Genomic DNA, 12,192 nt, shown 5'->3' on the forward strand with positions numbered 1-12,192 from the left:
ATATTGTCCAGAGTTAATTTATACAGTATTTCTTAAAAATTTACTAGAAGCTCGATACGAGATACTCCGTGACACGAGGCATGAAAGTTGACAATGATCTTGACTTAGAGACAGACAGCACAGAAAAACAAATCTTCACATGGACGTCATCAGAGGGTTAAACCAGTAGATAATTTATTTTTGTTAATTAAAATGTTAATGTAATTTCATTAATGTGTTTAGGATAATTAAACCAGTACGTAGATACCATCTATAATTCATGTAACCAAATTTATGCTCTTTTAACGCCATTCATTCAATGGAGGTATAAAATGTACTTGAAATCTGTTTCCATCATTCCCTATGCATGATTGATTCATGGTACAAATATCTTATACCAAATAAGCACACAGCTAATTAATTACAATTACAATGAATGATATTAATGTTGATGCCGGATTATCCTCGTCAGAAACAAACTTGAAAGAGCTGGTTGATGTGTTTTGTTTCACAGGGCTTTCAAACGTAAACTCGGCCGTTTGGTTTATTTATGGCAGAAAATACCAATTCTTATATATAGGAAACCTCTATCTATTCGGCTGCTTCTGGTTCATCATGCGACTATACTCCTTACCACTGACCACACTCCTCGAATTCCTGTTTGTCGTTTTACAAAAGATTTATGTAACCTCCAACATAAACCTTGTACCGTTACCCATGTTTATTTTGGGTGCCGTATTCATCATCATTGGTGTTACGGGTATTTCTGTCATTTACGTGTGGAAACATGGTAAGATTTTTGTCTCGGATGATGAGGATGAGATGATGTTTAAGGAGATTTTACATTTTTTATGCATAATTTTGGTGAATGGCTACACCATGTTGTGCAAGGGGTTTTTAAAAGAAGCAAATTATGTATGGCAAATATCGGGTGTTATGCTTATTGGGGTTTTAGGGTTTTTGGCTATAATATGTTGTATTTTACGACTCATTGGGCGATGGAAAGAATATAGAAGGAGTCACGTTCGTGTAGTAGCCACGAATGAAGTGGCTTCATCATGATTTTGAAATTTGGGACAAATGGAATTCTGGATTTTCTTTCCACACGAAAAAAGAGTATATAGACTCTTATTGAGATGAAACTGTATCTAGACGATATAATAAGTGTTAAAATCTTTGAAGAGTTGTTTTAAATATACCGTGTGTAGTTATCAATCAATCTTAAACAAACTATATATCTATCATAATCTAGCTCATGCAATTTAGTATCATATCAAACTAATTTGATTTTTTTTAATCATCTTTGTCTCATATCCCAACAGATGTATCCCATGTCGGGTAAAGAAGGCACGTCTTTTGCATTGAGTGTGTGGTTGCTAATATTTTGTTTGATTATATACATTTATTTATGTATGACACTGACACATTAAGAGCAAAGGTAAGGAGAAGAAAGCTGAATTTATAAGGACAAAATATTCTACTCCATATTGGCACTATTCACGACCTTATTTTGTTACCTTGGTTTTTATTTTCTCATGTTCCAAGAGCATATACCTGCAGCTGGCTCCCGTCCACAGCCACTGCAAATACACCCGAATCATCCGCCACCAAACATGACACTGTGGCTCCTGTAAAAGATATTTATAGAAATATTTCAGTTAGTTATTAGGCAAAAAAAAATATATATATATATATATATATATATATATATATATATATATATATATATATATATATATAAGTACCTGTGCAATGGGTGAGATAACCAAGCTTAGCACCTGAAGACAATTCCCATATGTACAGAGAGCCCTCACATGTACACATGATTCCATACCCTGCTGATACACCAGCTACGGTGCTACTGCACACCACACAATTACTTATTTCATTTCATTCTTACTAATTGTTAGACAAAAATGAATGTACCTTGGATCCAAAGCATTCAGCAAAATCAGCTTGTTTTTGGCCAGCAATGCTAGACTCCAGCATCTACAATCTTTTAATGCTTTTTCATCATTAAGATGCTGATTTGAGACAGATGAAACAAGAAGAACAAGAGACAGATCTTCATTATCATGATCATCTGTTTGTGTTTCCTCTTGTTTCTTTTTACAACCACTTTTTGGACACCTGAATGTATTAATTGGAAGGAAGGAAAGAAATGAAGTTCCTGGAGCTGAAAACTTTGATACCAGGATTCTTCTTGTTACATCCCTGTAAAATCAAAATATCAAAATGTCTGTGGTTCATTTCAGGGAAGGAAAAATAACATATGTTAAAAATGAAGGTGCTTACCACAAGCAAAAATCTCCAAATGCAGTATGACCAACAACCAGACCTGGGAAATTTGGTATTTTTTTCATAGAAACTACAGAATCAGACATGCAATCAGATGTTGCTAAATACCCGTGTTCTGTTGCTGCACTGCAAGAGTAAAAAATAAAAATATGCAAATCATTCATATATGGGTATTTGAATTTCAATTTGTAATGAAGGTCTAAAATATTCATATAAAGAAACATACCTCCATGTTGAGTTCATGGTCCATAAATTCATTCTTCCAGTTTCTTCAGCAACAAGGAGGTAATTAGGTTCACAAACTAATATGCAGCAAACACTGCTACTTGTTTTGAGTTTGCATACTACATGAACATAGCCCAGTTTTACTTGCACAATTTTAACCGCATTCTTCTCAAAGCTATCTGGTGTACATGCTGAAAACTGACACTTCACACCACCCTCCCTAAGAGTATTAAATTTAAAATAATATTTTCTTTTTATGTCAGTTACCAATCATCAAACAATTGAAATATGTACATGAACAATATCTGGAGTTGTGTGGCAAACCTGCAGTAAGGAGACGTGATGTTGTTCAGTAAAACAAGGCATTTGCCATCTGGAGTAAACTGCATAACCTGGTGAAGGAAAAAACAAAACATGTTATATTGGTGAATTGAAAATGCATCTGGCTGGACTATAAATATAGAATACTTTGACTTTGACTTTGACTTACTTGGTCACCAGATGCGTTTCTTGAAACTGGTGAGATAATTCTTGTGTGACCAATGAAAGAAGGATGTCCTTTCTTTTCGCCTTTAATAGATGCCGTGTAAACGAGAAGTGTCCTCTCTTTTTCCATCAGATACCCACACAAAACACATATCAAGACCTCATTCCCTTTTCTTCTCAACATTACCATTGAGATTGGGGTTGGATGCATATAGCAACCTACAACCTCAAATACGTTCTGTAGCTCATCATAATGCGACTTATTTAAGCATGACTCATCTTTCACTTCCACTTCATTATCCACTATTTTAGTCATCTCACACTGAGTTGAAATCAAACTCAGTTGACTTGCAGACTTAGCATCAACTGCAGTGGTCGTTCCTGAAACTAATCATTGAAATGGATGCTTTACATGGTTCTACTGTACCTTACAGAAAGTATGATGGGGAATAAGAGGATGTCATGCTTTATGATGCATTCCATGGACAACATAACTTCCCAAGACACACAAAAATGTTGGATTAATTAGGTCTTCTAATTATTAATATGCTTGTTGGATTTGTGTATTGGAAACTGTTAAGGATATCAGAAGATGATTTATAAACATAAATGGATTGCTGTGCATGTTGAGGGAATAGGGATGATGATGATGATGATGATTCTAAGACCTTTAACTTTGGTTGACTTTTGTAAAATAATGAAGAAACATGAATAAGATGTGAAATTGGTTCAAGATACGTTTATTGTTGATGACTATAAGTTGGAGTTGATAGAATGGAACCAAAATGTCAACAACTTCAAAGTACATTGGCTAAATAGTAACTTGTCAAACTAAGTTTATGGAAATAATGATGAAAAAGTTGATGGGGCCCCTTAAGTTGGTTAACCGTCAAAAAAAAAAAAACGTGTATGAAGAATTGAAAATTCAAAGAGCAAATGACTGTTGACATTTTGGTAAATAGTCAACATCTGATTATGGTACCAAATTTAAAAAATGTTAAAGATTTGCCATGAGAAATAACATTAAGTTAAAAGATATGTGATTGATACAATATTGTCTTGAAAAATCAAAGAGATAATACATGGATATGCATGTGTATAAGCATTTATGAGAATTAGAACTAATAAAATGACAAGCCGCATGTAACAATATATAATAATGAAAAGTACGTTTTCATAATGAGATATAAGCTTGAGAATTTGGAAGTAGATTAAGTTATATGGTATGAATGTATGTATACTAATATTATGTGTATATATTGTGTGTATTATATGCATGTATACACAAGATGTGTATACAAACAGGCATATTGTAAATAAATGTAACTAAAAGTTGGTTGGTATTAATGGACTTAAAAAAATAAAAAAAATAAAGGAAAATATGATTGTACTGGTGAAGTGTCATTATAGTGACATAAATGAAATATGGTATCCTACATGACTTGTAGAAGTATAATGGAGGAATGCCTCTTTCATGTTACAATGATAGGTACTCAAATTCTACCCTATGATCATGGATTTCCTCTCTGACGAAAGTTTATCTCTATTATGCACTGTTTTTCTATCGTAAGGAGTATGATATGTTACTTTTTCATATTAATAGCTAGAAGAAGGCTTAACACCCTAGAAAGTAGAAACTGGACCTACGTTCATCATATGGTAAAATCATGACCAGCATATATATATATATATATATATATATATATATATATATATATATATATATATATATAAGAATTGGCTCCAGAACACTACCTTCTATGTGACAAGGAGAGATTTTGATATCTGTTAGCTTGGGATCCTTCCTGCTTGGAGATATGTTGCCCAAATCATAAGTATCCATGATTCTGCCACCTCTTTGCGGACTCTTCTCCAAAACCAACTCTACATCTTCATCAGACTTAGTTTTTCTGGTAGTTTTCTCAACATGACATGTATCTTCACTATTAGAACAAACATGATGCCCTTCATGGGTGCATGGTAAATCTACACCAGAAGTACTTTCATCAGCTCTATCAGCATCTTGAAATTGTCTGGCCTGAGAGGACTCCATGGGTTCGCATTGATGATTCTCAAAACTATCAGGTGCAATAGCTGTTGAATCTTCTACACCTTGATGATTCTCCAGCTGAAGTTCCTCAAAAGATTTGGCTGCCAATTAAGTAAAACAAGCCCCCCATGAAGAAAAAAAAAAAAAAAAAACCCTTGATAAACTGACACTACATGTAAGGTAAAATTTTAATTTTGCAGATGTAATGCTGACCTGGAGGTTCATCTTTCGGACATTGATTAGTTCCCTTTCTTTCCTCTTGGGACATTTTATAAAGATTTTTCTTTTTCTTTCTTGAATAAGTCTTAAGCAGAGGAAGAGCCCGGGGAAGCAGTAAAGTCATCATTGAATTGGTTATCTCATGTCCAACTGAATCTGAATCACTCTTGTAAGAATTATCACTCCCAATACCAGTACCAATAACCATCTCATCTTTTGCCTCTGACTCTGTTACACATTTTTCAGAAACTAAAATCTGGCCACCATTTAACTTTTCATTTATAGAACAGTTAGTTTCTTCAGGGATCACCTCTGCATAGAAAACTGTTGTCATCTACTACACAAACAGCCAAAAATATGGTGATAAAATTGGCAATGTATGTCAATACCTAAGGCTGAATCCAAAGTATCAGGTGCATGGAGGTCCAAATCATCTAACATCTGTGAATCTTTTTTAGCTGGTGGGTCACCCTTTTCATCTGATGTTTTCATAGAAAAATGTTAGACAAGGCTAAAGAATAAGCATTCAACCAAAACACCAACAGCCAAATATATGGTAACAAAATTAGCAAAGAATATCAATACCTAAGGCTGGATCCAAAGTATCAGGTGCATAGAGGTCCACATTATCCATCATCTGTGAACCTTTTTGAACTGGTGGGTCTCCCTTTTCATCTGTTGTTTTCGAGGAAGTGGGCTCCCATTTGCAGGTAGATATCAATACATCAAGCTGTGAAAAAACATTTCTGTGCAGCATTAACTAACTACCAGTGAAATTATTTATAATCCACCAAATTAGAGCAGAGATAACTGGTTAGGATGACACTTACATTTTCCTGCTTTTTGAACAAGTTGATACCTTCTTTGTTGGATATAACATCTTTGGAACCAATAGAATTGCCTGCTTCTAGGACAGCAGGACACTTCTCTTTTTCAAGATTTTCAGAAGAAATAGAGGAATCGAGCTGCAGTCCATCTTGTGTTGATAATAAATGAGATTTATTATCTCCATTGCAATCCATCTTTTCCAGGCCTGGTTTATTTTCATTTGAATTCGACAAATGCAAAGGAATCCTATTGTTATGATTCTCATGGCCAGTTTGTGTCAGATCTTGAGGTCGTTCTCTTTTATGTTGGGTTCCAATAACTGATTTCACATGAACTTCTTTACGTTTCTTACTTCGTTTCTCTTTACCCTCGGTTTTAACCAAGTTCATTTGCAAATCAGGGTCTTTACATGTCTCTGCATAATGCACAGTGCCTTGAGTATGATGTTCGTTTGTTCCTTCAGGCTGCTCATTGCCAAAGCAAGAAGATGGTAAACTTTTCTCAACAATTGGGCTGGCATTTGCCTTCAATCCCCTCAGTAACCTTGCAACAAGTGGGTTTTTGAATCCAAAAAGCTGCATTGTTAGAAGAAAGGAATTGCAGTTAGCACAATATAATTAATTGCTTATGAAGAGTACCAAAGTTAGCACTATGATATACACTTGAAATGAAACTCATCTTCAATACACTAGAAGAAACCAGAATAGTTAAACTACCTCTGCACCATCTATCTTGCATGAAAATCTCTTCCCTCTCCAAAATTTGATGCGAACACAGCTCTTCTTTTGAAAGCCCTCCCATGCAATATCTGGAGTTTGCCCAGAGCAAGATTCCCCATCCGTAGAACTAATCTGCAAAGTTACCTTATTTATAGATTTCATTCTTGTTTCTTTTCAATAATAAGGGTCCTAGAAGCTGGAAATATTATTGACTTATCCACTCACCGCAAATTCAGGTCCTTTAAGTCCCTCGAGAATTGCCATCTTATAAGTATTCCCATTACACGTGCGATGAGCTACATATCCAACTGGATATGGATGTCGATCTTTGCCCTGAGAATACAAGAGAGTATATATAAAATAGTGATGAAAAATACCACCCCGTCTCCTCAGAAACTGAACCATTTGTTAAATTAAAACATCTGTAATATGAGGAAGAGTGGAATTAACTATCTTTGTTCATTCCAAATCCTTCTTCCTATAATATTGTACTCATTTTAGCCACTCTGATAAACTTAATATAACTTTTTTTTTACAAAGATAGCCTTTCGATATGAATGTTTTATGCCCTCTAATAGACTGCTACCTAAGAACATATTCATCAATAAAACTACTTTGAGTTAGTGCCATATTAACCATCTTTCTAAGCTCAATATGAAGCAGATCCTCTAAGTTGGATATTACTAGCTCAAAATACAAGTTATACCATCATATTTAGCACTATAGCTTATTCAACTATCCTTGTTACCAAAAACGGAAGAAATAAGACCTATTCCCTTAAGGCCAATATGTGAACACTGAACAGTGAATCAGACATTCAATACACATATGTGCCTCTGAATCTAACTCTATCTTGTATCCAATTATGTGATGTGGCACGAATTAGTCTGCATTCCAACAGATCATAGTCAGGGGTGGTTCGCTAGAAACTGTATTTGGTCTTCGGTTAAAATAAATCAACTATTAATAGCTTAAGATACGGTAAATTTTCATTCAGATGTACTAGATATATCTCTAATTTGTCTACATTTGCCCTAACCTAATCCAATTTGCAGCGGATTCTGCTTTAGGTCAATATCAAATCCATTCTACGGCTTAATCATGATCGATAGCTCCAAATACAAGTCATATAATTAACATACAACTCGCTCATAAGTAACTATACATATGAAGCGGTGAAAACGTGAAAGATGGAATTAACAAACCCTGGATGAACTCCAATATTTCTTCTCCCATGGACCTTGATATAACTTTCCGATTGAAACAATATCCAGATCGTCTGATTTCTCGTCGACGACCTGCTCCGTCATTGTATTGTGCCAAGCGAATTACTGTGTATGTTGCTCGTGTGTGTGTGTGTGTAAGAGAGAGAGAGAGAGAGAGAGAGAGAGAGAGAGAGAGAGAGTGTGTGTGTAAATGTAGCGGGAAATAAAAAAGTAAAAAATGGCGTTCGCGTTTCCCTCCAAATAGAAGAGATGGTCACAAACTCACACGTGCAAAAAGTCGCCGTTGCCGGGGATCGAACCCGGGTCACCCGCGTGACAGGCGGGAATACTTACCACTATACTACAACGACTTGGTTGAAAGTAAAGATATATATTACTTAATGTTTAATAATAGTTTTTATTATTCAAGCAATTTTTTAAAGTTTTTAGTAGGCTTATAGGATATACCTTAATTGGAATTAATTTAACGAGGTATTAAATTGCAATGACTGTTCCACGTTCACTACATCAATATTTTTAGGTTTTCTTTATAAAAAGTATTGAAGTAATATCATGTACTAAATGTATATTTTTGTGAAAAGCCAACTTCTATAAACACACAAGACTAGCAATTCACTAGATTAAAGAAAAACAAGATTACGTAGGTTTTCCAACCGATCAATCCAATTAACACAACACTTAGACATTCTAAAACAACAACAATAAGAAAAAAAATATTATTTGTAATATTGTTCTTCCTCAAACTACATTTGTCAAACAACATTTCATTCATAAAAAGTCATACAATCCAACACGTAACAACATACACCGCTTCTAGTCTGAACTTCTTCCAATTAACCAAATTAATGACATCCACCCAAGAGAGCTGATCAGAGATGGACCAAACTCTAGGCATCAAAATGTCACACCATTTCTCAATAGAATTCTACACCTCCATCGCAATAGAGCAAATATATATACATGATTTTACATGTATATATACAATGCTTCCTTTATTTTTTAATAATACCGGGTCGGGTTCTTCTCCTACCTGTATCGAATAGAACACGCTGAGCCAAATCTTCTTCATGTAAAACCTGCTTAATTTAGATTGGGAAAATCGTGTGGTTTTATGAAACCATGTGATATGGCTCAAATCCGTAGTCAATCCTATTTCCGATAGGGACAGTTGACAACCGAATCCTATTTTCCCATTATTTTCATATCTGTAATAGTGCGGGAAAAAAAAGTCCGGCCCCAAGTTGTTCAAGAATAGTGTCGTTGAGTTTCTCGACCCTTTGCCTTAGGATTAATCGGTTATATTTCTCGATGGGGGCAGGGAAGGGATATAACTCAGCGGTAAAGTGTCACCTTGACGTGGTGGAAGTCATCAGTTTGAGCCTGATTATCCCTAAACCCAATGTGAGTTTTGATATTTTGATTTGCTACCCTGCCGTGATTGAATGAGAATGGATAAGAGGCTCGTGGGATTGACGTGAGGGGGCAGGGATGGCTATATTTCTGGGAGCAAACTCCGGGCGAATATGAAGCGCATGGATACAAGTTACATGATTTTACTTATTTATGTATTTTTGAAACATTCATACATTTTCTAATCTATTCTTAAGTTGCATTATTATTTTCGACGAGATTTAGACCCTCGGTCATTTTGTCTTAGTAACATAACACAAAATATACCATTTTCTATAAACATTTTGTTATTTATTTATGCAACATTCTAATTCTAGTATAAGTTACACCTAATATTTTCTTGTATTTCATATAGTATACATATATATGGTGTATATTAGACTAGCAAATGATACATGTCATATCAACAACCACACTTAAAGTACAAAATTATATTGTTCCTACCATAAGTGTGATGTAACTATAATATCATGTGTAAACACCTATCTTTTTTAATGTTATCTCAAAGTCAATTGATTCTTTACTCGTGCTACTAATAATATATGTACCTGAAATAATTTAAACATAACAACAATGATAAGCTACAAAGAGCTTAAAAGTTAAATAGTGGTTAGCATATATATAAAATTATATATAATTGATTATAAATATCTTAACAAATCAACATATCTCCCTGTTCTAATAAAAGAATAGGTTTAATCTCATATTGACAAGTGTCATGCAATGAGTACCCCTCATTAATGTTATATATTATTTATCATGCCACTTGTCAACCTATTAATTATTCATTTCAAATTTCAAATTTTAAATTTCTCACTTTAATTTTATTAAATTAATAATTCATTTTAAATTTTAAATTTCAAATTTTAAAATTTATTCCTTTAATTATTTTAAATTAATAACATTAGATTAAAAAATAAAATAAAATTAATATAAATTATAAAATGATATAACTCCACACATTTATCTAAATCAACAATTATAATTTTATATAACTAAAAAAATATCTCGTAAGTAATAGTTTATTTAAAATAATTGATTAATAATTTTGATTTTTTAATATGAAAGTTTAATTAATTTTATAATCGTGGTTATCACGGGTTATAAACTAGTGATAGCATAAACATAAACATATAAAGAGTAAAATACTTAGTATATACAGTCAACTTCCTTATGATTAATGCTTATAGTAAGTCTTATGTAATCGCCTCCAAATAAATCAATACGAGCACATCCCTATGTGGGATTAATATAAGTGCGTCCTCATTTGGGAACAATAAAAGTGCAATAGTACATCTATCTTTAGGACTAACAAAATGCATCCATAATTTTTGACTAATGGTAGTATGTGACAACTATATAAATTAGGTCATCATTAAACGAACAGTGTTAGTCTAATCATTGTTGTAGTAGACCTGGTGTGTAATAAAGATATGGTTTTGTTGTTTATGCAGAATTTTACTTTGAAACACACCCAAATTATCAATCAAGTCTTGGATTGATATGAGTCCCTAATAAAGGAACAATGTCATTATACATAAAGAATGGGTTAATGCATATGATTGAAAGAGATATATGTATTAGACATTATTATGTGGTATCAATAGGCTCATCACCTAACCCATGAAAATAGGAAATTGTGAACATAAATAGTGTTGAAAACGGAGTTCATATGAAAAAAATACGACCATTTTAAGAAAACGAATAATTGGGTAACAACTCACCGCCTGATATATATATATATATATATATATATATATATATATATATATATATATATATATATATATATGTTGAAACAAGAACTTCAAATGAAAAATGAGATATCTTAGGAAATGACTTTTCATTCCTACAAAATTTTCCTATGAGTCTCATTTAGTTTAGGATTTTTTCCTAACTTTTTCTTCCCAAAAATACCCAGAACTGTTGTAGACGAAGGTGAACGGCTAAGGTCACCTTCTTCCCCAAGTAAACTTCGGATGATTTATAGAATCATTTTCGGGTTTCGTATCAAAAAGTTAGTTATATATTAGAGATCGAGTTTTGATGTAGTATTTGATATAAGAGCTAAATTTTTTTGTCTCGCATCGTACTCACTCTTTTACAAAGTGAATGTAACACCCAAAGTCAGGAAGGCCAAGAAAGGAAAGGAAACCCTAATTTTAAGGGACGACTCGGCGAGTCCGAGCGGGATCCGGGTCAAGGAGTAAGTGACCGACTCGGCGAGTCGGCCAAAGAGACTCAGCGAGTCTGGTCTGAACGAGGAAAACCCTAAATCTGGGACTTTGAGCCTATTTAAACGTCTCATTCTCTCTCCTAGGGTTCCTTTACTGCCTCTTTCACCCAGAACACCGAACCCTAAGCTCCATTGTTGCTCATTCAAGCTTCCAAGCCATTTTTTTGGGTGATTTGAAGGAAGAAGGAAGAGGGGAATCATTGAAGCTTCAAGGATTGGCCTTAGATCTGGAGTTGGTGGAACCTTTCTGAGTTATTGAAGGTACTAAGTCGTCTCCTTCATGTAGATCTATTCTAGTTGGGAGTTTTGGGGCTTTTTAGCCATGATTAGTTATCCATTTGAGTTGGAAGCCAGATCTGAAGTTGCTACTTCGGATCTAAGAATATTTTGGCCTTGTGAAGCATAAAGTAACTGTCCTTGAGTTGATTGTAGAGTCTCCTTGCCTTAAACCCTAGTTTATGGTGTGTTTAGCCTAGATCTCCTTCTCTACACGTAAAGTTTGCAACTTTACGTGAG

At 34.0% G+C, this 12,192-nt stretch overlaps 1 protein-coding gene and 1 non-coding gene across 6 annotated transcripts; both read right to left on the reverse strand.

The window, feature by feature from the left end:
• Positions 1 to 270: 270 nt before the first annotated feature.
• Positions 271 to 8,234, reverse strand: LOC145101134 (DNA binding protein). 5 transcript variants are annotated; one of them, XM_079038299.1, is made up of 16 exons: positions 8,010 to 8,234; positions 7,030 to 7,137; positions 6,802 to 6,948; positions 6,088 to 6,660; positions 5,843 to 5,987; positions 5,647 to 5,736; positions 5,252 to 5,569; positions 4,744 to 5,139; positions 2,993 to 3,375; positions 2,827 to 2,894; positions 2,504 to 2,722; positions 2,275 to 2,403; positions 1,906 to 2,193; positions 1,725 to 1,840; positions 1,497 to 1,607; positions 271 to 745 (listed from the first exon to the last, which is right to left on the reverse strand). In XM_079038299.1, exons 1-15 carry the CDS (start codon positions 8,112 to 8,114, stop codon positions 1,513 to 1,515), a joined length of 3,180 nt encoding a protein of 1,059 aa, XP_078894425.1. In that variant the 5' UTR covers positions 8,115 to 8,234; the 3' UTR covers positions 271 to 745; positions 1,497 to 1,512. The 5 variants fall into 5 exon arrangements, with proteins under 5 accessions (XP_078894425.1, XP_078894426.1, XP_078894429.1 ...); XM_079038300.1 differs by lacking the exon at positions 271 to 745 and having other exon boundaries at positions 1,241 to 1,607; positions 1,725 to 1,837; XM_079038303.1 differs by lacking the exon at positions 271 to 745 and having other exon boundaries at positions 1,241 to 1,607; positions 1,758 to 1,840.
• A 74-nt stretch (positions 8,235 to 8,308) lies between these two features.
• Positions 8,309 to 8,380, reverse strand: TRNAD-GUC (transfer RNA aspartic acid (anticodon GUC)). The gene has a single exon. It is a non-coding gene; the product is annotated as a tRNA-Asp (tRNA).
• Between the last annotated feature and the right edge of the window lie 3,812 nt (positions 8,381 to 12,192).

This window comes from Lactuca serriola, chromosome 4 (genome assembly GCF_051521515.1).
Source record: "Lactuca serriola cultivar US96UC23 chromosome 4, Lser_US96UC23_V15, whole genome shotgun sequence".
Classification (NCBI taxonomy): domain Eukaryota; kingdom Viridiplantae; phylum Streptophyta; class Magnoliopsida; order Asterales; family Asteraceae; genus Lactuca; species Lactuca serriola.